The 26,635-nt window shown below is 40.0% G+C and overlaps 1 protein-coding gene and 1 pseudogene across 5 annotated transcripts in view; one reads left to right on the top strand and one right to left on the bottom strand.

Annotated features, from left to right (window-relative positions):
* Nucleotides 1-26,635, top strand: part of ASB3 (ankyrin repeat and SOCS box containing 3) — a 122,363-nt gene that overhangs the window by 51,697 nt on the left and 44,031 nt on the right. For all 5 annotated transcript variants that reach the window (XM_044925904.2, XM_044925905.2, XM_006044751.4 and 2 more), the window contains 2 exons: nt 24,794-24,906; nt 25,496-25,631. In XM_044925904.2, coding sequence (XP_044781839.1) covers nt 24,794-24,906; nt 25,496-25,631 — 249 coding nt within the window. The remainder of the gene's footprint in view (nt 1-24,793; nt 24,907-25,495; nt 25,632-26,635) is intronic.
* Nucleotides 12,082-20,727, bottom strand: LOC102407585 (annotated as a pseudogene).

Below are 26,635 nucleotides of genomic sequence, written 5' to 3'. Positions count from 1 at the left end.
GATTGTAACCTTAGCATTTTTATTTGAGGGCATGTTCTTGAAAAGAGAAGTTTGAGTTTTCTCAGGTTTGAAGTATGGCTGTTCACTAAAAGGTTACATTTTAAAAATGTTAATTTCTTGTTCTGTTTACTTTCTTGATGTAAAATATCATACTGTTTTATGTTTTAAGACTATATGTTTTTGTTCCATAAGGTAAGCATGCTGCTGCTAAGTCGCTTCAGTCGTGTCCGACTCTGTGTGACCCCATAGACGGCAGCCCACCAGGCTCCCCTGCCCCTGGGATTCTCCAGGCAGGAACACTGGAGTGGGTTGCCATTACTGGCATCTTAATACCTTCATTTTATTTTTTCTTATAGTTCTGTGATTAAATAGCTTAGAAGTTTATCAGCAGTTATTTTGCCATGATTTTTCCAGTCTTGCTTGGAAGACTAAATTGTTTTCTTGAAATGAGTCATCTAAAAGGACCCATGAAGATAATGTTCCTCGAATTCTTTCATATTCATAATTGAATAATGATTTTATTTATTTTTAAATTATTTTTGGCTGTGTGGCTCGACTTGTGGGATCTTAGTTCCCCGATCAATGATTGAAATGGGCCCTCAGCAGTGAAGTGCAGAGTCCTAACTGCTGGACCACCAGAGAATTAAATGATTTTATATTAATATAGCAGTTTAATTAGGTAAATTTGGGACACATTTTTTTGAGAAACTTTGTAGTGGATATTTATTATATTCTAGAGTTGAAGTTGGAGGCCTCTGATTTTCTTTTTATAGTGGCAGTATTTTGTGTCTTTCAGAGTTTTCTGAGACATGAAATGCTATTTCAATATTTATTTTAGTAAGTCTTTCTGTAATTATATCTTTAAATATTTATTCTGTTATTATGATGGTCTTCTTGGGCTCCAGTTATTAGTTTATTGTTTGTCCTTTTTCATATCTATCATTTACTCTAAACCTGTTGTGTTTGTTTTTACTTTTCCTGCTTTGTTCCTTTTCAGAAATGTCTGTTTTCTTTAGTATTTTTTACAGTTTCAATTGCATTTCTATGATAACTTAATTTTTTCCAGGTCTTTTCTAAACTGTCCAGGTTTATATTACATCAGATATTATCCAGTCATCTTTTACCTGAGCACTTATATCTCAGTTCGGTTCAGTCGCTCAGTCACGTCGGACTCTTTGCGACCCCATGGACTGCAGGATGCCAGGCTTCCCTGTCCATCACCAACTCCCAGAGTTTACTCAAACTCATGTCCTTTGAGTGGGTGATGGCACCAAAATCTCATCTTCTGTAGTCCCTTTCTCCACCCACCTTCAGTCTTTCCCATGCATGCTAAGTCACTTCAGTCATGTCCGACTCTGTGTGACCCCATAGACGGAAGCCCACCAGGCTCCCCCGTCCCTGGGATTCTCCAGGCAAGAACATTGGAGTGGGTTGCCATTTCCTTCTCCAATGCATGAAAGTGAAAAGTGAAAGTGAAGTCGCTCAGTCGTGTCCGACCCTCAGTGACCCCATGGACTGTAGCCTTCCAGGCTCCTCTGTCCATGGGATTTTCCAGACAGGAGTAATGGAGTGGGGTGCCATTGCCTTCTCTGAATCTTTCCCAGCATCAGGGTTTTTTCAAATGAGTCAGCTCTTTGCATCAGGTGGCCAAAATATTGGAGTTTCAGCTTCAGCATCAGTCCTTGCAATGAATATTCTGGACTGATTTCCTTTCGGATGGACTGGTTGGATCTCTGTGCAGTCCAACGGACTCTCAAGAGTCTTCTCCAACACCACAGTTCAAAAGCATCAATTCTTTGGCTCTCACTTTCTTTATGGTTCAGCTCTCACATCCATACATGATTGTTGGAAAAACAATAGGTTTGACTAGATGGACCTTTGTTGGGAAAGTAATATTTCTGCTTTTTAAATATGCTGTCTAGGTTGGTCATAACTTTCCTTCAAGGAGTAAGCGTCTTTTTATTTCATGGCTACAGTCACCATCTGCAGTGATTTTGGAACCCCCCAAAATAAAGTCAGCCACTGTTTCTATTGTTTCTCCATCTATTTGCCATGAAGTGATGGGACCCGATGCCATGATCTTAGTTTTCTGAATGTTGAGTTTAAAGCCAACTTTTTCACTCTCCTTCACTTTCATCAAGAGGTTCTTTAGTTCTTCTTCACTTTCTGCCATAAGGGTGGTGTCGTCTGCATATCTGAGGTTATTGATATTTCTCCTGGCAGTCTTGATTCCAGCTTGTGCTTCATCTAGCCCAGCGTTTCTCATGATGTACTCCACAGTTAAATAAGCAGGGTGACGATATACAGCCTTGACGTACTCCTTTTCCTATTTGGGACCAGTCTGTTGTTCCATGTACAGTTCTAACTATTGCTTCCTGAGCTGCATGTTCTCAAGAGGCAGGTCAGGTGGTCTGGTATGCCCATCTCTTTCAGAATTTCCCACAGTTTATTGTGATCCACACAGTCAAAGGCTTTGGCATAGTCAATAAAGCAGAATTAGATGTTTTACTGGAATTCTTTTGCTTTTTCAGTGCTCCATCAGATGTTGGCAATTTGAAATCTGGTTCCTCTGCCTTTTCTAAAGCCAGTTTGAACATCTGGAAATTCACAGTTCACGTATTATTGAAGCCTCGCTTGGAGAATTTTGAGCATTACTTTACTAGCGTGTGAGATGAGTGTTATTTCGCAGTAGTTTGAGCATTCTTTGGCATTGCCTTTCCTTGGAATTGAAATGAAAATTAACCTTTTCCAGTCCTGTGGCCACTGCTGAGTTTTCCAGATTTGCTGGCATATTGAGTGCAGCACTTTCACAGCTTCATCTTTTAGGATTTGAAATAGCTCAACCTGAATTCCATCACCTCCACTAGCTTTGTTCGTAGTGATGCTTCCTAAGGCCCACTTGACTTCACATTCCAGGATGTCTGGTTCTAGGTGAGTGATCAAACCATCATGATTATCTGGGTTGTAAAGATCTTTTTTGTGTAGTTTTTCCTTGTATTCTTATCACCTCTTCTTAATATCTTCTGCTTCTGTTAGTCCATACCATTTCTGTCCTTATTGAGCCCATCTTTGCATGAAATGTCCCCTTGGTATGTCTGATTTTCTTAAAGAGATCTCTAGTCTTTCCCATTCTATTATTTTCCTCTATTTCTTTGCATTGATCACTGAGGAAGGCTTTCTTATCTGTTCTTGCTATTCTTTGAACTCTGCATTCAAATGGGTATATCTTTGCTTATCTCCTATCTTATCTTTGCTTTTTGCTTCTCTTCTTTTCACAGCTATTTGTAAGGCCTCCTCAGACAGCCATTTTGCTTTTTTTGGATTTCCTTTTCTTGGGATGGTCTTGATCCCTGTCTCCGGTACAATGTCATGAACGTCCGTCCTTAGTTCATCAGGCACTCTATCAGATCTAGTCCCTTAAATCTATTTCTCACTTCTACTGTATAATCGTAAGGAATTTGATTTGGGTCATACCTGAATGGTCCAGTGGTTTTCCCTAATTTCTTCAATTTAAGTCTGAATTTGGTAATAAGGAGTTCATGATCTGAGCCATAGTCAGCTTCTGGTCTCCTTTTTGCTGCCTGTATAGAGCTTCTCCATCTTTGGCTGCAAAGAATATAAATAGTCTGATTTCGGTATTGACCTTCTGGTGATGTCCATGTGTAGAGTCTTCTATTGTGTTGTTGGAAGAGGGTGTTTGCTATGACCAGTGGCACAACTCTGTTAGCCTTTGCCCTGCTTCATTCTGTACTCCAAGGCCAAATTTGCCTGTTACTCCAGGTGTTTCTTGACTTCCTACTTTTGCATTCCAGTCCCCTATAATGAAAAGGACATCTTTTTCGGGTGTTAGTTCTAGAAGGTCTTGTAGGTCTTCATAGAACCATTCAACATCAGCTTCTTCAGCGTTAATGGTTGGGGCATAGACTTGGATTACTGTGATATTGAATGGTTTGCCTTGGAAATGAACAGAGATCATTCTGTCGTTTTTGAGATTGCATCCAAGTACTGCATTTCAGACTCTCGTTGACTGTGATGGCTACTCCATTTCTTCTAAGGGACTATTGCCCACAGTAGTAATGGTCATAATGGTCATCTGAGTTAAATTCACCCATTCCAGCCCAGTTTAGTTTGCTGATTCCTAAAATGTCGACGTTCATTCTTGCCATCTCCTGTTTGACCATTTCCAATTTGCCTTGATTCATGGACCTAATGTTCCAGGTTCCTATGCAATATTGCTCTTTACAGCATCAGATCCTGCTTCCATCACCAGTCTCATTCACAACTGGGTGTTGTTGTTGCTTTGGCTCCATCTCTTCTTTCTTTCTGAAGTTATTTCTCTACTGATCTCCAATTGTGCCTTTTTACACCAGCTTCATTTTTTTCCTCTTAAAATTTACAGCAAAAGGTTTAGCCACAGTTTTCATTCATTTTCTGGCAGTATTTTTATAATAAGAGTTTTGTGTTTTTGCTGTGTTTTTTGGTCTACCAATAGTTTTCCCCATAACTTTCTTCCCCCTTTTTGGTGTCTTTAATAGATGTGTGCTTGTTCCTTTGTGATAACTTATCTGGAAATGTGAGATTTTTGCCTAGATTTCACCTTTGTTTTAGGAGAATTTCAATAGGACGGAGCTTGAGCCACGTTCCACACTGGCTAATTTTCCTTTTGACTCATGGTTTTCAGAGAAGGTGCTGGCGACCCACTCCATTACTCATGCCTGGAAAATCCCACGGATGGAGGAGCCTGTTAGGCTGCAGTCCATGGGGTCACTAAAAATCGGACATAACTGAGCGACTTCACTTTCACTTTTCACTTTCATGCATTGGAGAAGGAAATGGCAACCCACTCCAGTGTTCTTGCCTGAAGAATCCCAGGGACAGGGGAGCCTGGTGGGCTGCCGTCTATGGGGTTGCACAGAGTCGGACATGACTGATGTGACTTAGCAGCAACAGCAGCAGCATGGTTTTTGGGTGTGAATTCATTTGTTGTTCAGTTCCTCAGTCATGTTTGACTCTTTGTGATCCCATGTAGCACACCAGGCTTTCCTGTCCTTCACTATCTCCTAGAGTTTGCTCAGACTCATGTCCGTTGAGTCAATAATACCATCCATCCTTCTCATCCTATTTTGTCCCCTTCTCCTACTGTCCTCAATACTTTCCCAAAAGCATCATGGTTGTTTTAGAAAAGGCAAAGGAACCAGAGATCATATTGCCAATATCCAGTGGATCATTGAAAAAGCTAGAGAGTTCCAGAAAAACATCTATTTCTGCTTTATTGACTACACCAGTGCCTTTGACTATGTGGATCACAACAAACTGTGGAAAATTCTGAAAGAGATGGGAATACCAGACCACCTGACCTGCCTCTTGAGAAACCTGTATGCAGGTCAGGAAGCAACAGTTAGAACTGGACATGGAACAACAGACTGGTTCTGAATGTGTCAAGGCTGTATATTGTCACCCTGTTTATTTAACTTATATGCAGAGTACATCATGAGAAACACTGGGCTGGATGAAGCACAAGCTGGAATCAAGAATCCTGGGAGAAATATCAATAACCTCAGATATGCAGATGACACCACCCACAAAGAAGAACTAAAGAGCCTGTTGATGAAAGTGAAGGAGGAGAGTGAAAAGTTGGCTTAAAACTCAACATTCAGAAAACTAAGATAATGGCACCTGGTCCCATAACTTCATGACAAATAGATGGGGAAACAGTGGAAACAGTATCAGACTTTATTTTTTTGGACTCCAAAATCACTGCAGATGGTGACTGCAGCCATGAAATTAAAAAATGCTTCCTCCTTGTAAGAAAAGTTATGACCAACCTAGACAGCATATTGAAAAGCAGAGACATTACTTTGTCAACAAAGGTCCGTCTAGTCAATGCTATGGTTTTTCCAGTAGTCATGTATGGATGTGAGAGTTGGACTATAAAGAAAGCTGAGCACCGAAGAATTGATGTTTTGAACTGTGGTGTTGGAGAAGACTCTTGAGAGTCCCTTGAACCGCAAGGAGATCCAACCAGTCCATCCTAAAGGAAATCAGTCCTGAATATTCATTGGAAGGACCGATGCTGAAGCCAAAGCTCCAATACTTTGGCCACTTGATGCGAAGAGCTGACTCATTTGAAAGGACCCTGATGCTGGGAAAGATTGAAGGCGGGTGGAGAAGGGGACGACAGAGGATGAGATGGTTAGATGGCATTACCGACTCAATGGACATGATTTTGGGTAAACTCCGGGAGTTGGTGATGGACAGGAACACCTGGTGTGCTGAAGTCCATGGGGTTGCAAAGAGTCGGACATGACTGAGTGACTGAAGTGAAGTGAACTGAACTGAACTTTTCCAATGAGTGAATTCATTATCTTTCACTGATTAGTTGATATAGGCAGCTGTGGGGGTTTTGCAAGGCAGCTTCACTTCGTGCAAGTCCAGACCAACTAGTCCTACAAGTGTAGCATGTTTGTGTTATTCCTTATTTAGACCCAGCTCTTCTGACTTTGAGATTTCAACTCTGTCCATATGTATTCTTCCTTCCAGTTCATGAATCTTATCCCTCTGCTGGACATTTATGTTTTGCCCCTCAGAGGGAGCCTCCATCTCACCTCTGAGAAGTTTACTTTGCTGGCTACTTGTGAGAGGTGCAGTTGACACTTTCTGCCCTTTGTCCCACAAGTACCCACGATTAACCTCTGTTTTGAAAGCTCCTACCTATTTTTGATCTGAAGTTTTAGTGGGATTTGTAGTTTTGCTAAAAATGCAGAATGTGTTATTTCTTATTTTCTTTGCTGATTTTGGATTAATTGCTCTTTAATGCTTTCTAAGAAGAGTAAGGGGAACTACTTTATCCACAGTATTAATATTGGAAGCCCATATTTTTAAAGTAAGACAAAAATTCTTGATGTCAGTAGTTTGTATAGTTTAATATTCTAGTATATGGTAGAAATAGACTTAAATGAGCCATTCCTCACCCCATCCTGCTCATACAATGCAATCTCTGTTCTCTTTAGATACCATAGAGCAGTGCTACTCAAAAATGTCAGTGTGTTGATAAGGGGCTTGAGCCATAACGTAAATCAGTGATTTACATTTGTGCAATTTCCTTCATCAAAATAGTTTTCTTTCAAGAAAAATGTCAGCTGAACTAAACAATATGTTTTATGGACATAATTGATTTATATTCTGGTAAAAATTTCTCATTTTGTTGAGGACTGATAACAGTTGACCAACAGGCTATGAACAGGATTGAGTAGCACTGCTGTACAGTATGGATGTGTGGCTGTTAGGTGGGATCATTGCATAGTTAATGCAGTTGTTCCTTTGTTTATGATTATTATTGCCACTAGCCAATTGTGTAATGAACATCACTGGTTAGCATGGCTGAAATAAAAGTGTTGCTTTTCTATAATTAGGAGTCTTTGGGATGAGGGATGTTTTGCCATATACTTTTTCTTTGCTAGGGACTCCTCAGTGTAGTGGTTTATTTCTCTAAGCCATACTGTGGAGAGATCATGCAGAGGTGGCTCCTTTAAGGAGGATACTGCTTTATGAGAATTTCAGGAATGTGAATTGGATAATTATAAAGAGTTGTAGAATTCACTGTTATAATTCTGGATGAATATGTAAATTTAAAGATGTGCTGTCTAAAATGTTTCTCTCAGCTCTGTTGGTGGGGAGACATGTGGAGAAATAATAAAATAGTAGAATTTTAGTTTTTTGTCTCCTAAGACTTCCATGTGATTGAAAGATGTGCTTTTCTGGATATGGTCTCTGTTGTCTAATTGCCCATTTGACTTCTCTGTATCAGAAATAGAGACATATCATGGAATTAGGTACTTTCATAAGCTTTGTTATTAATATATTCTTAACATAATAAACTTTGCCCATGAGGTCATGGTTTTTCCTATCAATATACCTTTTTAAGATTGTTAGTTATTGGGAGACACCAGATCCTTTATAAGAAGTGAACTTTTCATTATAACTTTAGAAAAATATTTTCTAAGCAATAAAATACTACATTTTAGACCAAAGATTGGCTCCTCTTGTGGTTCAGCTGGTAAAGAATCCACCTGCAATGTGGGAGACCTGGGTTTGAACCCTGGGTTAGTTTTGTTTGTTTTTTAATTTTATGTCAATTTAGTAGTTCTCCCTTATCTGTGGAGCATATGTTGTTCCAAGATCAGCAGTGGATGCTGGAAACCTCAGATTATACCAAACCATGTGTGTACTGTTTTTTCCTATAAATGTATACCTATGATAAAGTTTGGAGAAGGCAATGGCACCCCACTCCAGTACTCTTGCCTGGAAAATCCCATGGACAGAGGAGCCTGGTAGGCTGCAGCCCATGGGGTCGCTAATAGTCGGACACGACTGAGCGACTTCACTTTCACTTTTCACTTTCATGCATTGGAGAAGGAAATGGCAACCCACTCCAGTGTTCTTGCCTGGAGAATCCCAGGGACGAGGGAGCCTGCTGGGCTGCCGTCTGTGGGGTCGCACAGAGTCGGACACGACTGAAGCGACTTAGCAGTAGCAGCAGCATGATAAAGTTTAACTTAAATTAGGCCCAGGAAGAGATTAATGGGCTTTCCTGGTGGCTCAGCTGGTAAAGAATCCAACTGCAATGCAGGAGACCTAGGTTCAATCCCTGGGTTGGGAAGATCCCCTGGTGAAGGGGAACGCTACCCACTCCAGTATTCTGGCCTGGAGAATTCCATGGACTATAGTCCATGGGGTTGCAAAGAAGTCAGACATGACTGTGCGACTTTCCTTTTCACTTCTCAGACTAAAGCTTCAGGGCCAAGACACATTATAGAAATATATTTGAATATATAGGAACAGTGCTTGAAACTATGTATATATCTTTAATGGGAAAGACTTACTTTAACTGTTCTGATTATAAAATTTGTTTATTTTTTGGCTTCTCCAACTTTATTTTTTATATTTGAATTTAATTCTTTTTTAACACTGCAAATATTTTGTATTGGAGTATAGCCAATTAACAATGTGATAGTTTTGTGAATGGTGAAGGGACTCAGCCATATGTATATATGATTCCATTCTACCTTAAACCCCCACCCCCATCCAGGCTGGCACATAACATTGAGCAGAGATCCATGTGCTATACAATAAGGTTTTGTTGGTTATCCCATTCTGATTATAAAATTTAATTATGAGATAAATACCTGTGGGTAGTCCAGCTTACCCAGTGACATTTTTGAAATAATTTTCCATCTTTGCCAGTCACTTTATTAAAATGAAAGTTTGAAACTAACATGTACCATCAGTGGAGTTAGTATAGTACTTTGCTGTCCTAGGAATAGGTAATCTTAGAAAAACATAAAATCTGAGGTCATAGAATTCGTAGGATGAATTCACAACAGTGGAAAAAAATTTATTTTTCATTGCTTGTCTAGATTCCTTTCTAGTGCCACCAGATGTCAGTGTAATCACAGGACCAGAGAAATACACAGTAGATAAAGTTGTTGCAAATATTCTTTTTTGCTTTGTGAAAGAGATAGGGAAAAGGTTTGCACAGATTAGATAAGCAATGAAAATTATTTTATTGTTGAATTATATAGAAAAATGAAGTGCATAATGGAGAATAGATGCAGAACTTCAGAGTGTAGATGCAGTTAAAAATTCATGTATAAATCAAAGGTACTAATATAATATATAGGTAATCTCTGAGACCCCTCAGAAATCACCAACTTCTTGCTGTAAGTGGAGGAGATGTCCAGCCTGTGGTTAAACTGTTCTATACATGCTTCATTTCAGTTCATTTCAGTTGCTCAGTCGTGTCTGACTCTTTGTGACCCCATGAATCTCAGCACGCCAGGCCTCCCTGTCCATCACCAACTCCCGAGTTCACTCAGACTCAGGTCCGTCGGGTCAGTGATGCCATCAAGCCATCTCATCCTCTGTCGTCCCCTTCTCCTCCTGCCCCCAATCCCTCCCAGCATCAGAGTCTTTTCCATTGAGTCAACTCTTCGCATGAGGTGGCCAAAGTACTGGAGTTTCAGCTTTAGCATCATTCCTTCCAAAGAAATCCCAGGGCTGATCTCCTTCAGAATGGACTGGTTGGATCTCCTTGCAGTCCAAGGGACTCTCAAGAGTCTTCTTCAACACCACAGTTTAAAAGCATCAATTCTTCGGCGCTCAGCCTTCTTCACAGTCCAACTCTCACATCCATACATGACCACTGGAAAAACCATAGCCTTGACTAGACGAACCTTTGTTGGCAAAGTAGTGTTTCTGCTTTTCAATATGCTGTCTAGGTTGGTCATAACTTTCCTTCCAAGGAGTAGGCGCCTTTTAATTTCATGGCTGCAGTCACCATCTGCAGTGATTTTGGAGCCCCCCAAAATAAAGTCTGACACTGTTTCCACTGTTTGCCTATCTGTTTGCCATGAAGTGATGGGACCAGATGCCATGATCTTCATTTTCTGAATGTTGAGCTTTAAGCCAACTTTTTCATTCTCCTCTTTCACTTTCATCAAGAGGCTTTTTAGTTCCTCTTCACTTTCTGCCATAAGGGTGGTGTCATCTGCATATCTATACAGCCTTACTGATCATGATATTTCTCAGTAGAATTGTGGTCAAAATCTGAGCCTCAAGATGAAAGAGTATATTTCTAGCTTGTAGATGTAAAACTCAACTCACTACAATTTTTGCGTTTCGACAGAACTTGTCTACAGGAGTTCCTTAGAACACAGTGTCACTTTTGGCGTTTTTCCAAAAGAGCATTCAGTAGGATAATCACGTTTTTAAAAGTCCTTCCTTTAGAAATTTATTCTTTAATGAATGCTGCATTAAATAATGATCATTGCTTACTATTTTTAGTTTGAGTTTCTTATTCCTAGATTTATTACTTATATTTTGTGTAGCTCTTTATTTCTTACCCTGTTTCTCCCAGATGAGAATCCTGTGTTGAGTCCACGTGTTCATGAAGTCTTTGTGTGGGCCTTGTGACTGCACTCAGTGTGCTCCATGCCTCAGCCTAGTTTTGATTTTGGTTAGAAGTTTCATGTGCGGCTGCTTCCATTTCCTTCATTTCATCTTTTCAACAATATTTGATATTCAGGTTATGTTATCCCAGATTACTTCTTTTTCCCTCTTAAATATAGGAAATGGAAAAACTGTGTTTCTTCAACAGTATAAATGTCTCCCTATAAATTATTGCAGGAAATGATGTTCTCATATCATTTTTGCTTTCTTAGACTTCAGTTTGTACAGTTTCTTCAGCACAGTAGTCTGACCTGTTGTGGGAAGAGCAGTGTCCCTGTCCTCAGAGCTTCTGGTTTTTCTTTTCTGCTGTCTCAGCTAGAGTCTTATAGACAGAATCTGTTTGGATTGAAGAAAGGAAAGCCTTTCTCTCCACTCTCTGTATTGCCTGGGGTCTGTCTTCAAAATGAGATGTTTTATTTCATCTTTATTCTTTATCCTTGAACTTTGGTCCCTGTTGGATGGCAGTGTAATATCAAATCTTATGATTCTACTTTCTTTTTCTCTTTGAGAATCCACAGTACTTTTCCAGGTTCCAGAATTACTCATTTCCTTTCTCTCCTTGAACACCTGTCTCAAACCATAGGAACCACAACTAATGGCCTGGCCCCCTGTCCTCATTGCCAGGCATGTATCTTGGAGGTAGATATGCCTAGTATTCTAGGTTAAATTCCAGTTCAGTTAAATTCTAAAATCTAGACCAAAGCTGTCCGGTGGAACTTGCTGCTACTGCTGCTGCTAAGTCACTTCAGTCATGTCCGACTCTGTGTGACCTCATGAACAGCAGCCCACCAGGCTCTCCCATCCCTGGGATTCTCCAGGCAAGAACACTGGAGTGGGTTGCCATTTCCTTCTCCAATGCATGAAAGTGAAAAGTGAAAGTGAAGCCTCTCAGTCGTGTCCAACTCTTCGCAACCCCATGGACTGCAGCCCACCAGGCTCCTCCATCCATGGGACTCTCCAGGCAAGAGTACTGGAGTGGGGTGCCATCATCTTCTCCGATGAATGAGTCTACCTATTTGTAAAAATGTGACTGATGAAAACAGTGCAATCACTAGGTTAACACACTGTGTGAGTTCAGTTGTCAAGAGGGACCAACTCAAAGGACATCACACAATCTATAAACCAGCTGGAAGGAGCCATCCAGACTTTGCCCTGCCGAACCGTTTCTGGGCGATGATTAGACAAGTCCTCATAGATGATATACTGTGTGCAGAAGCGCTGATCAGAACCAAGTTTGGCATGGTATGCGACTGTATTGATGGTTTGAGTCACGTCACTGTCTGGCTTGGGCTTTCTAATGAGGATGTGGGCCCCACTGGCTGCGACAAGCTTAAAAAGGTTGTCCTTTGGATAGTGTTTGAAGGTTCCCCCAAAATAGAAGTAACATCCATCAAACCACTTTGGCAACAGCTGTTCTCTGTTGAGCCTGCTTTTCTGTGGTCCTTCAGGAATTTCAACTTTTCTTCCTGTTCACATTCTTTGCTTGGTAGACATGCTTTCACCCATTCGAATTTTAGGATCCAGCATCCACTGAGAATTCCAAGCATACATTTCAGGGTGCTTTGAACTGTATCACCAGGAACAATGATATGAGTTACTGTACTGTCAAACTCAGCACATTTTTTAGCCTTAAGAACCCTTGCAATCTCCAGAAATTGAGAGCAAGAATGAAGTGTAGTGACTCCTGAGAAGACAGTCTCTGCAAACTATCTTCCGTCCAAGAAATCCTTGCCATTAGGTTGTAATGGGAAGTGTGGGCATCACAACAGAATTTCCAGTCCTGTTTCTAAGAGATGCAGAAGCAGCAGTCAGAGCACTGGTGGAAACTCTGTTAAGCAAACAGTGCTCTCAGAAACATGCCATTGCCTGGCTGTTCTTCACCACCTTCAAACAAAGTTGGTGACACATTAAGGAGGAAAAGCCGTACTGTATTGGATGAATCCGTTAGCCTTTCACCAGCTACACTGCCTTCTACACTGAACAGTCCAAGTTACAGACGAATGATGTGTAGTCCCTCAGCAACAAAGCTGTGGCCCATTAGCCTTACAGCTGTGAAGAGAAATCATCGAGGAGAGACTTTGCTCCATATTGCTTCAATTAAGGGTGACATCCCTTCTGTTGAATACCTCTTACAAAGTGGAAGCGACCCAAATGTTAAAGACCATGCCAGATGGACACATTGCACTAAGCCTGCAGTCACGAGCACCTGAAGGTGGTGGAGTTGCTGCTCCAGCACAAGGCGTTGGTGAGCACCGCTGGGTTTCAGAATGACTCACCTCTTCATGACGCAGTGAAGCAGGGGCATGTGCACATTGTCAAGCTGTTACTTGCCTTGGAGGCTCCAGGGAGGCAGTCAACATATTTGGTCTGCGACCTGTGGATTATGCAGACAGTAAAAATATGAAATCGCTGTTGCTGCTACCGGAGAAGAAGGAATCATCATCAACCAGTCATTGCTCAGTAGTAAACACTGGTCAGCATCGGGATGGGCCTCTTGCACTTATAGGCAGTGGACTTTCTTCCGAACAACAGAAAATGCTCAGTGAGCTTGCAACAATTCTTAAGGCTAAAAAATGTGCTGAGTTTGACAGTACAGTAACTCTTGAAAGTGTCCTAAATTTGTACTGTCCAATCACTAGCCTAGTGTGGATCTTGAACAGTTTCCATGAGGCTAGTTTGATTGAGGTATTCAAATTTTCATTTAATTTTAATTAATCAGATTTAAGTAGCCACATATGGCTGCTGGCTTCTGCATTGGAGAGTGCAGCTCTTCGTACATCCTTAAATGAGCTATAGTCCTCTTCTGTCTTTGGAATGTTGGTCCTCTTTGCCATAGCATGTAGTACTAGGTGGGTCCCATGTAGAGAGGTGAGGGAACAAAGAAGACACCAACTTATTCTGTCAACTTTGCTTATCAGTAGGATGGTAGAAATTGCAACTGAATTTCCCTCATTATTCTCAGTTGATTAGGTGATTATCAGACTTATGCTCCAAACCATCTAAAGAAGTGTCTTTAGGTCTGTGAAAACTTTGACAGGAAGTGGAAGGACAAAAAAAAAGTGTAAAGGTTCTGTGTTAATAAACATCTGCCTACCTGTAGACCCAGTTCTGTTTTTTGAAAGAGAGAAAAATCAGGTAAGTGAATGACTGTTCATAGAGGAGGTGACCATGGAAAGAAAGGATTATGGGCTTTGAATTCCTATTTTGAATGGGAAATAGTGTATATGTTTGTAAGATCAGTTATGGCTGTGGAGGAGGAAAGTTAAACACAAGCATTTATTAAACTAATAAAGCTGATTTGTGGGTGATTATCATGGAGGAAATAATTTGGACAGTAAATTGGGGAAACCTGAGAGTCTGCACTCTCATTTTGAAGGGGACCTGAATATGCAGTTCCTGTAATGCTGGTGATGTTTGCTGCAGTTAATTGGGTTGATGGTCAGAAGAATTGATTCCGCAAAGGCGACAGACTGACCTTAGGGTACATGGAGTGTTGGTGACCAGTAAGAGAAGTTTAATCAGAGGTCTGTATAATTGAGGTAATTTTAATTATGGCCTAATTCCTCATGATTGAAAAGCTAATAACCTTCTGAGTATCCTATTTGTAGAGTTTGTTAGGAAGAGAAGTTGACCAGTAGTTTATCAGGAAGTGGGTAAGGGGACTGAGGGAGGGAAAAAAGGAACATTTATTGAGCACTTAATATATTTTACTTATATTAATTATTTAGTCAAAATAAAAACCCCTAGGTAAGTAGATTAGTCCTGTTTTATAAGTGTGAATGAGGGAATAACTTGCTCATAGCTGGGCAGAGTGCCTGACTACACAGTCTGTGTTCTTTCCATTAGAGTTAGGACACCATTATGATCCTAAATTATAATTCAGATATGTTTGAGACATCTGAGCATTTGTGTGAGCATGAACCAGTAGATGGCAAATTTGGGGGTAGAATTAATGGTTTTCAGGTGGGGATTTTTATTTGCGTGACCGGGAGGTAGGGGGGCTTTTGGGAAACATGGGTATTGGAGAACAGCCTGGAATTCATATTTGAGCCCTGTAGTGAGAGGAGCTGAAAGCAGAAGGTGAAGGATATGTTTCTGTGAGCAGCTCTGAGAGGAACAGGGTTATTAGTGGCCCTACGCTGTAGGAGGCTTAGGGACAGAACATGTTGAAGGTTAGGGTACAGGGCATCTTTTCCACGGGTGCTCAGATACATAGCATGTTGCCTATACAGTGGGACTGCAGGGAAACCAGCAGTACTTCGGCATCTTGCATATTCAGAATTGGGAGATAAACCTATGGCCTGGGTGACATTCTCATTGGCACTGTGCCAGTTATAAACTTCAAATGGCCTTTACAACTGTGAACCACCAGGAAGGTGTCTCAGAGCAGAAGATGACAGGTTTAGGAGACTAGAACTAGTCTTTGTTGGGGTAGAATTTGTTAGGTAATGCAGTTTCCATATAATGCAGATGGGGCCATGAGCTAGTGAAAAATACTAAAAACTTTTATTGTGAAGCATTTAAAATGTATTTGAAAAGAGAATATAGTGAACTCCAGTATACTGTCAGCCAGTTATAGCTGTTATCAAATTGTTTCTTCTGTAACCCCAATGTCAGGATTTGAAATTGTAGTTTACAGTTAACGTGACTTGACTTGTACCCAAGTTAATGAGTCCCAAAGGAACTCAGAACAAAGACAGTGTTATATTTTGTTTATTTATTCATATCTTGACGACTTTCAAAGAGAATTTGAGGTAACTGATGCTTAAGGTAAGAGTAAACATTACACATCTACCAGAATGGCTAAAAAAGAAAAGATTGAAAATGCAGAGTGTTTATGAGAATGTGGAGCAACTGGAAGATAGATTGCTGGTGGGAGTGTGAATTTGTTTTAGCCACTTTGAGAAACTGTTTGGAAGAATTTACTAAAGCTAAATATGTACATATCTTCTGTCCCAACAATTCCATCCTTTGGAATATATGCAAAAGTAATGTGTATCACTGTTCACTAAAAGTGACATGTACTAGAATATTCTTATTGTTGCACACTCTTTAACAGCCCCAGACAGAAAGCTATCCAAACAGCATCTACCAGCAATAGAGCGGGTAAATAAATTGTGTTCTATTTACACAATTGCACAATTACACAATTTACACAATTACACAATGAAATGGTATACGGCAACAAAAAGGAGTGATCGGCAACTGGAGGCAATAATACTGACAGATCTTATTAATATAATGTTGAACCAGAGAAGCTAGATGTAATAGAGTTCAGATCTTCCTCAACTTAGGAAAGGGTTACATCCCAGTAAACCCACTGTAAGCTGAAAATGTTGTAAGTTAAAAATCCACTTAATACATCTAGCCTACCAGACGTCATTGCCTAGTCTAGCCTACCTTAAATGTGCTCATGACACGTTCATTAGCCTACATTGTGCCTTACATTAGGCACAAACATCTTATACAAAGCTTGTGTTATAATAAAGTGTTAAATATCTCATGTAACTTATTGAAACTATACTGAAAGTGAAAAACAGAATGGTTGCGAGTGTGTCATTTGTTTATCCTCGTGATTTGTGGCTGGCTGTTGGGGAGCTGCAGCTTGCTGCCACTGTCCAGTGTTGTGAAAGATGGTCATACCACATGTTGCTAGCCCAATCAAAATTCAAAGTGCAGTTTCTTCTGAATGTGTCTCCCTTTTACATCATTGTAAAGTCAAAAAATCATTGTTGAACCATCTTAAGTTGGGGACTGTCTGTATTTTCTGGCTCTTTGCAGAAAGTTTGCTGACTCCTATTCTTTTTAATATTACCGGGACTAGTTGAGGGAGTCCTAACTAATAGCTGGGAAGCTTGGTCTCCAGTCTGATAGACATTAGCTCTGTGACATTGGGCAGATCACTCAACTCCTCAAGATTTATGTTCCGAACAAGCAGGTGATGAGCTGTGCTCCTAGAAGTTGCTACAAATTCATTTTTCCTTAAAAAAAAAAAAAAAAGGCAAAAACACCTAACTTTTTTCAGGACTTACAAAATTTGACTTCTTTCTACCTTTGTTGCTTTATTTCCTCTCCTAACCATCTTATTATTCCTTACACATACTCAGCTCTTCTACCTCACTGCCTTTACACTTCTTATTTCCTGTTTGGAGTACTCGCCTTCCACTTTTTTGCATGCTTACTGCTTCTTGTCTCTCTCTGTTCAGAAGTTTCTCTTTCAAAGAGATGATGTCTGTCCCATTTTCTACTGTGGCATTCTCCCAACCAAGTACTAACCAGGTCCGACCCTGCTTAGCTTCCGAGATCAGACCATAGCATTCTCAAACTCAGTTACTGCCTGTTACTTTACCTGGTTAGTTTCACTTTTTTTTTTTTTCCCAAAAAATAATTTCACAGTTACTTTTGTTAGAACTTATTTTATCAGTGTGCTTACTTATTATCAGTCCCACTAGAATAGAAGTTCCATGAAGGCAACTACTTTGTAGGTTGGTTGCTTTCTATGCCTCTTGTGCTTAGTACTGTCTTTGGCACGGTTGAATGATTGGATTAATTATTGACTATTGCTGAGTCTTAAAGGACATGGTAAAATGGTCAGTTTTCTTTTGAATGCAAATAAGAGCCCTGGTGATTGGATTAATTATTGACTATTGCTGAGTCTTAAAGGACATGGTAAAATGGTCAGTTTTCTTTTGAATACAAATAAGAGCCCTGGACTGGAAAAGGTCAGTTTTCATTTCAATCCCAAAGAAAGGCAATGCCAAAGAATGCTCAAACTACCACACAGTTGCACTCATCTCACACGCTAGTAAAGCAATACTCAGAATTCTCCAGGCTTCAGCAATACATGAACCGTGAACTTCCAGAAGTTCAAGCTGGATTTAGAAAAGTCAGAGGAATGAGAGATCACATTGCCAACATCTGTTGGATTATTGAAAAAACAAAAGAGTTCCAGAAAAACATCTATTTCTGCTTTATTGACTATGCCAAAGCCTTTGACTGTGTGGATCACAATAAACTGTGGAAAAGTCTGAAAGAGATGAGAGTACCAGACCACCTGACCTGCCTCTTAAGAAACCTGTATGCAGGTCAGGAAGCAACAGTTAGAACTGGACATGGAACAACAGACTGTTTCCAAATAGGAAAAGGAGTACATCAAGGCTGTATATTGTCACCCTGCTTATTTAACTTATATGCAGAGTACATCCTGAGAAACGCTAGGCTCAATGAAGCACAAGCTGGAATCAAGATTGCTGGGAGAAATATCAATAACCTCAGATATGCAGATGACACCACCCATATGGCAGAAAGTAAAGAAGAACTAAAGAGCTTCTTGATGAACGAGAAAGAGGAGAGTGAAAAAGTTGGCTTGACGCTCAACGTTCAAAAAAATAAGATCATGGCCTCTGGTCCCATCACTTCATGGGAAATAGATGGGGAGCAGTGGGAACAGTATCAGACTTTATATTTTTGGGCTCCAAAATCACTACAGATGGTGACTGCAGCCATGAAATTAAGACTCCTTGGAAGGAAAGTTATGACCAACCTGCTGCTGCTTCTAAGTTGCTTCAGTCGTGTCCGACTCTGTGTGACCCCATAGACGGCAGCCCACCAGGCTCCCCTGTCCCCGAGATTCACCAGGCAAGAACACTGGAGTGGCTTGCCATTTCCTTCTCCAGTGGATGAAAGTGTAAAGTGAAAGTGAAGTCACTCAGTTGTGTCCGACTCTTAGCGACGCCACGACTGCAGCCCACCAGGCTCCTCCGTCCATGGGATTTTCCAGGCAAGAGTACTGGAGTGGGTTGCCATTGCCTTCTCCCAACCTAGACAGCATATTAAAAAGCAGAGACTTTAGTCAACAAAGGTCTGTCTAGTCAAGGCTATGATTTTTTCCAGTAGTCATGTATGGATGTGAGAGTTGGACTATAAAGAAAGCTGAGCCCCGAAGAATTGATGCTTTTGAACTGTGGTGTTGGAGAAGACTCTTGAGAGTCCCTGGAACTGCAAGGAGATCTAACCAGTCCATCCTAAAGGAAATCAGTCCTGAACATTCATTGGAAGGACTGATGCTGAAGCTGAAACTTCAGTACTTTGGTTACCTGATGCCAAGAACTGACTCTTTTGAAAAGACCCTGATGTTGGACAACAGAGGATGAGATGGTTGCATAACATCACCGACACAATGGACATGATTTTGGGTAAACTCCAGGAGTTGTTGATGGACAGGAAGGCCTGGCGTGCTGCTGTTCATGGGGTCGCAAAGAGTTGGACATGACTCAGTGACTGAACTGAACTGAACTGAAGAGCCCTGGAAAAAAATTAAACTATTATTATAGCTAAGTTGGTTTCAGTGGCTTGTTGTTTGCACCCCCTTTTATAATCATTTAAATTCTTCCACAGAGCTGTCAAGTATGTGTATATAATCATCCTTAACTTACATATAATGTGAAGTCTTAAGTACAGTGACTACTTCCAAAACACTGGTTTGCTGATTTTCTGGGATCTGTAAGTGAATATGGCTTTTGTTTTTGTTTTTAAAATCAAATTTTGTAAAATTTCAGGCATTATTTCTTCAAGTATGTTTTTTTGGTGCCTGATTCTTATTCTTTTCTCCTGGGACTCCAGCTAATGTATGGTGCACTGTTTGATGTTGTGCACAGGGCCCTAATATACAGTTGGTTTTCCTTTAGTGTTTTTTTTCCCTCTCTCATTTCTTTAGATTGGATGATTTATATTAATGTCTTCAAGATCATCAACTCTTCTACTATCTCTGTTCTTTCAAGCACATCTGTTTCTTTTTTCAGTTCTAGAATTTCCATTTAGTTCTTTTTTTTTTTTTTTAAGTTTTTTCCCTCTGCTCAGATTCTCTCTCTAGGCTCTCTGTATACCATAGATATTAACATATTTTTATAGTAGCTGCTTTAGTTAATCTATTCAATCCAGAATCTGGACCGTCTTGGGGTTAGTTTCTCCTTACTACTTTCTGACTTGTATACTGGACATTGTGGATAGTATTTCATAGAGACTTGAATTTTGTTATCCTCTGAGAAATAATGATTTTTTTCTTTTTTAAAATAATAGATTATTTACTGGCTTATCACCTTAAATATGTTTAGATTTGGTTTTATGCTCTGTTGAGATCATATTTTCCAGGTCTGACCTCCAGGAGGACTCCACTCCCATCCTCTGCCTGCATTTTGATCAGAGCTTATTTAGGCTTTATTAGAGAAGGTCTGGAAAATCCCATGGATGGAGGAGCCTGGTAGGCTACAGTCCATGGGGTCTCTAAGAGTCAGACACGACTGAGCGACTTCACTTTCACTTTTCACTTTCATGCATGGGAGAACGAAATGGCAACCCGCTCCAGTGTTCTTGCCTGGAGAATCCCAGGGACGGGGGAGCCTGGTGGGCTGCCGTCTATGGGGTCGCAGAGAGTCGGACACTACTGAAGCGACTTAGCAGCAGCAGCAGCAGCAGAGAAGGTCTAGAGTAGTGCTTAGTCTTAGATGTCTTTATTCCGAGGGCTCTGCCTTTTGGATTTCTTAGATAGATGCCCGGAGTGTTAATGAGGTATTGAAGTAGCAAGCCATGTGGTTTCACCACTCTGACCGGGCCAGAACTCCTAGGAGTTCCATTGCCCCTCAGCGCTGTTTGTCTTCTGGTTGTCTGTTCCACTCTTAACTCTTTAGCAGTTCTCTGGTAAGATTCATCTTCCTTGTACATGTGTAACCCGAACCTCAGGAAGGATTCTTTGCAGACTTCCACAGTGGGACTTCCCCTCAGCACAGTTCTCTTTTCTCTTGGGCTTTGCCCCGCCAATTTCAACTGCTTAAACTCTGATCTCTCAGCTCAGCGGACTGCTGCACTCTTCTGGGCTGTTTCCTGTTCTTGGAGTATTCTTTCTTCAACCTTACTCTTTTTATGCCTGGACTTGAGCTCACTGCCCCATAATCTAGAAATGTCCCCAGGCAGATGGCTGGGGTCATCATGGATCTCACCTCATGTATTTCCTTCCCTTTCTTTAGGAGTCACAGTCTTTTGCCCATGGTTTAATACTAGAAAAAGTTGTTCTCTGTTTTCTATTGTTACAATGGCTCGTTTAGTGCCGTTATATTGTCATATCAAGAAATACAGTTCTGAAACCTGTTCTGTTTGGAGAGGAATGAATTCTTAAAAAGAGAAAATCTCATTTTATTTTAGATATTTACGTTTCATTCACCTAGTCAATGCTTATTTGTTGTTGGTCTTTTGTCTGAGATTGGCCTTGAGCACGTAAGGGGAAGGGGACCCAGTTTCTCTCCTCAAGAAGCACAGTTTCCTTATGATAAGGAGGAACAAATATTAAGTTCAAATTTGGGTATTTTTTTAAATTAACTTTTATTGAAGCATAATACACTTGGTCATGGAATGGTTCCCACTACCCCTCCAGTTTGTTAACTTGTTATATAAGAATAAGAAGTTACTCAGTTCTTCCAAAGGAGAGGCTTTGATGGTAGTGTTACCAGCCAGGGTTCTTGGCCTCCTTAACCAATAGAAATTGATCAGAGGCCAGACTAGAAATTCAAGCAAGGCTTTATTGGAGCCCCTGCTATAGCAGTGGGAGTGAGAACAAACAGCAGGTTCCCTTGCTCATTTCCTAAGTGGGGGCGAGCTTGTTCCTTATGTGGGGTGTGGGTAGGAGCGTGAGGAGAGTTTGGGCCAGAGGAGTGGCTTAGGTAGCTTGCCAGCGTCTTATGTGGTGGTGTGTGCAGGGGGCCTGCGCAGTACCCTGCTTTTGCCCCTGACCCCCTTTTGCTCTAGGCTCTTCAGAAGTGGCATTTGGGTTTTTTAGTCTCTCTTGTCCAGAATTTGCTCCATCTATGCATGCATAGTACTTTTTAGTAGCACACAATCTCTTGTTATTGTTGCTCGAGGAGATGTTTGTCCAGGTGCAAGCATGATAGCAGGTCTCAGGTCTCAGCCTGTCTCAGTAGGGTGTAAGCTCTAAATACACTTTTCTAAACCACTATTTTTTAATTATTACCTGTTAGTTAACCAGTTGCTTTGAGATAATTAGCCAAAGGTATAAAAGTACTGCTTTGCCACTGAGAAATTTTTTCACTAGACATACAGAAATCAGATATCTTAGTGTATTTATGATACTAAAATTTTTCTCTCTGACTTCTGTACTATATTTAATAATCAAAACAAAATTTTTTTCTACTTTCATTTTTAGAAGGTCAGCCTAATTCATGGAAACAATCTTATTTTCACTCTGTTTCATATATCACCACTGACAACCTGATAATCTTCAACTCAGGGTCTTGACTGTAGAGTGATTTTTGCCAGCAGTCACTGATAATGATGTATGAATTGGATATGAAACAAATTTACTTCCTTTTCTATCCTGACCTCCACCCCAAAATAGGTTGATTTTAATTGATTATAGAAAAATAACTTAGCTTGAAAAACTGTCATTCTTTGCCTGATAAAATGTCCTTGAATATTAACTTAGAAATAAGAGAAGTTAGGTTAAACTACTTCAGTGATACTATTTCAACCAAGGTGTTTGAATATCTGAAACCTTCCAGTATAAGAGAATTCTTGATTAAAGAACTTCTTTATCCTTATGAGGGAAATTTAAGGATTTTATCTTTCCATTGTTTCATCTATATTACCATTTTTCAAGTGTGGTCCTTTGTCCAAATGTCTAGTGCCTTTTTAACTTTTGACTGAGACTTGTTGATTCTAACTTCTTGCCTCCTACAACAGTAGAAGATATAGAATAACTGTATGCTTGAAATGAAATTGAAAATCTTGTTTTTCAAAACACGTTTCCCGTCATCAGGCACAGAAATCAGAGCTTCCTATATACATCTCTGCTATCCTTGTAGGTACTGATATTTCTTCACAGATACAGTTCTAAAAAGTTAGTGTAATAGCCTGATACCTACAGAATTCACAGTGTACATAATTTGCTAATGGTGTATGTGTGTACTTACTTTGTTAATGTCTAACTATCTTCTGGCGTTCTATTTTTTCATTAACTCCTCCAGAATTTCCCTTCATAACAAAATTTTGTGGTGGATAATATTGTTAAAGTTCAGCCCCACTGTTTGTTGTATCAAGTTAATAGCATTATACCTATGTCCATCCTCATTAGGTAGGGTTCAGTTCAGTTCAGTTCAGTCGCTCAGTTGTGTCCGACTCTGCGACCCCATGAATCGCAGCACGCCAGGCTTCCCTGTCCATCACCAACTCCTGGAATTCACTCAAACTCACGTTCATCGAGTCAGTGATGCCATCCAGCCATCTTGTCCTCTGTTGTCCCCTTCTCCTCCTGCCCCCAATCCCTCCCAGCATCAGAGTCTTTTCCAATGAGTCAACTCTTCGCATCAGGTGGCCAAAGTACTGGAGTTTCAGCTTTAGCATCATTCCTTCCAAAGAAATCCCAGGGCTGATCTCCTTCAGAATGGACTGGTTAGATCTCCTTGCAGTCCAAGGGACTCTCAAGAGTCTTCTCCAACACCACAGTTCAAAAGCATCAATTCTTCGGCACTCAGCTTTCTTCACAGTCCAACTCTCACATCCATACATGCCCACTGGAAAAACCAGAGCCTTGACTAGGCGGATCTTTGTTGGCAAAGTTATGTCTCTGCTTTTGAATATGCTGTCTAGGTTGGTCATAACTTTTCTTCCAAGGAGTAAGCGTCTTTTAATTTCATGGCTGCAGTCACCATCTGCAGTGATTTTAGGTCTCTATCGGAGAAGGCAATGGCACCCCACTCCAGTACTCTTGCCTGGAAAATCCCATGGACGGAGGAGCCTGGTAGGCTGCAGTCCATGGGGTCGCTAAGAGTCGCACACGACTGAGCGACTTCACTTTAACTTTTCACTTTCGTGCACTGGAGAAGGAAATGGCAACCCACTCCAGTGTTCTTGCCTGGAGAATCCCAGGGACGGGGGAGCCTGGTGGGCTGCCGTCTATGGGGTCGCACAGAGTCGGCCACGACTGAAGTGACTTAGCATAGCATAGGCATGCAAACTCTTCCTTCAAATAATCTATTTTAGTGGAACTTGGGAGTTATTTAGTAGAACCCTGCTTATTTGAACTAAAAGGGGACTCCAGACAAACTTAGGAGTGTTGTTAAAGAAATGCATATTATTTCACTACATGCATTTCTTTAACAACACTCCTAAGTTTGTCTGGAGTCCCCTTTTAGTTCAAATAAGCAGGGTTCTACTAAATTTTCACTGGTTAATAAAAGAACATCATTGTAACAAAGAGTGTTGTTTATTATGCTAAAAATATCTAAAGTACAGACTTGGAGTATTATGCTTTCAGTTTGCTTGTCAGTTACTGTTGTCATTTGTGATGAAATGGTAATAATAGCCAATGTTTCAATTCTTTTGAGACCGTTTCTCCAGACTGATGCTGTTTCTTCTTACCTGTTCATCCCATGCCCCTTCCAGTTACATTTTTAACAAAATAGAAACATATTGTCTCCATTATCAGAGAGAATAAATATTTGCCTCTTGCTTCCATTTCCTCTATATCTTTTAAGATACAATTGACAATAATTTTGTGTGTGTTCCAAAAGAGTATATATATTAAGGATTTGGGTTGAGATAATTGTGATAAATGTTTTATACTTGAAGAAGGAGTACACATATGTTTTGATTTGTTGATAGAAATGGTCACAGTATTGTGAGTTCTGGGCTGAATAAATGATGGAAACATCCCCAGAGTGCCCAGTCATACAAACATGCCTTTTTACTGATGATAATTTTTTTAACTGCTGTGTTGCAGCTGTTGAAAATGGACAGATAGATGTGTTAAGGCTGCTGCTTCGATATGGAGCAAATGTTAATGGATCCCATTCTATGAGTGGATGGAACGCCTTGCACCAGGCTAGTTTTCAGGTAAACTCTGCATTTATTATTTCATTTCCATGTAAATTGTGTGTTTTACCCTTTTAAAATGACAATTCTATATAGTCTTTGCTTCCTACTTGCCTGTGATTTATGGTGGTTCATGCAGTACAGAAAGGCAGTCTAAATGGTAATGATCATTCTGAATAAGCCTGCTGCTCGTAGTTCTAGCAGCTTTGGGCTGCAGGGATTATGTAAGTTTTTCAAATGTTGATAGCATAGTTAAGAGGCCATCAGAATATTTGGGATATATAAATTGATAGGAGCAATGGCTTATTATATTTATAGCACTTTGTTTAGATAACTGTGATAACACCTTAGTGCTTGGGCTTGCAAACTAATTTTGCAGGATTTTATAAGGATTCTAATTCCTAGAGATCGTTGTTTTATCTGTTTATGTTTAATGGGCTAGCTTAAGGTACAGAATAATGATTAACACTTTCTTCCCATTGCCCAAAACACTTTTAAAAAAGAGTTTTCCTTTAGGGAGGATAAAAAGCATATACACACACAACAATAAAAAAAGAGATATCTTCTATTTTCTTTGTTTTCTCATTTAAAATATGAATCTGTGCCTTAGGGAAATGCTGAGATCATAAAATTGCTTCTTAAAAAAGGAGCAAACAAGGAATGCCAGGATGACTTTGGAATCACACCTTTATTTGTGGCTGCTCAGTATGGCAAGCTAGAAAGCTTGAGCATACTTATATCGTCGGGTAAGACTGATCCGTTAGCCTTTGCACTATTACGATCATGAGTTTAATGCTGTTTCTTCCTAGGAAGAGTAATTCTTAACTAAATATAAATCAGGTTCTGAAATTTATTGTCTTATGTTAGTGGTAAATAAGAGTACGTACAAGTTAATTTGTAAGCCTGGTTACTAAGTCTCTATTAACTAACATGATACAATGCACAACTATTAACTTACCTCAGGAGAACCTTAATGATCTATTGCTAAAGCAGGTTTATTGGCAAGTTGAATGATGGGGCTGTCCTTCATTATAGCTACCTGAACGGTTCCAACTTTCTCGGGCACATGACTAATACAGTCTTAATTAATCTTTTAGATAGCTATTTTGTACATTAACCCTCTGACTTGTGTATTTTGGTTAATTGTGTGATATTTAAATGGGTTTATTTCAAAGCCTGTTTACACTATTATGTTAATAAATAGCAACATAAACCTGCTTAAAAGTTTTTCAGTGACAACCATTACATATTCAGCACTTGGTCAGAGAAGATGGTGTTGAGGTGGCATGCTTATTACTCTGTGAAATTTCTGTGACCAGAAACATTTGTTTTATAAGGGCTCTTCAGTTCTTCTGACACCATTGCTGTGCGCACAGTGCTAACCTGACAAAATATGGATAGTCAAGAGCAGATGGGAGAGACACCGGATTTGCCACCACACAATGTTTTTTTAATACCTAGGCTTTTCACATATCTTCTATAATATCTAAACTTTTAATAAATTACCAAAACGAAGTTTATTTAGAGCACATATTTTCTTATTTCTGCTTTCTCCTTATAAACCTTGAAATACTCAGGTTAACATAGTAAGCAAGAGAAACAAGCATTCGTTAAGTGTAAAATTAAGATATGTTACAAATATCAGGTCTGTAAATCTTTGGAGTTGAGATAATCCCTAAAATCATTTATTCAAGCATGTATTTTGTTGTTGTATTAAGAATCCCAGACTCTGAGCTGTTTAAGTGACGTG

Source organism: Bubalus bubalis, chromosome 12 (assembly GCF_019923935.1).
Source record: "Bubalus bubalis isolate 160015118507 breed Murrah chromosome 12, NDDB_SH_1, whole genome shotgun sequence".
Taxonomy (NCBI): domain Eukaryota; kingdom Metazoa; phylum Chordata; class Mammalia; order Artiodactyla; family Bovidae; genus Bubalus; species Bubalus bubalis.
Note: the sequence above shows the minus strand (reverse complement) of the source record. Positions and strands in the feature narration are given on the sequence as shown.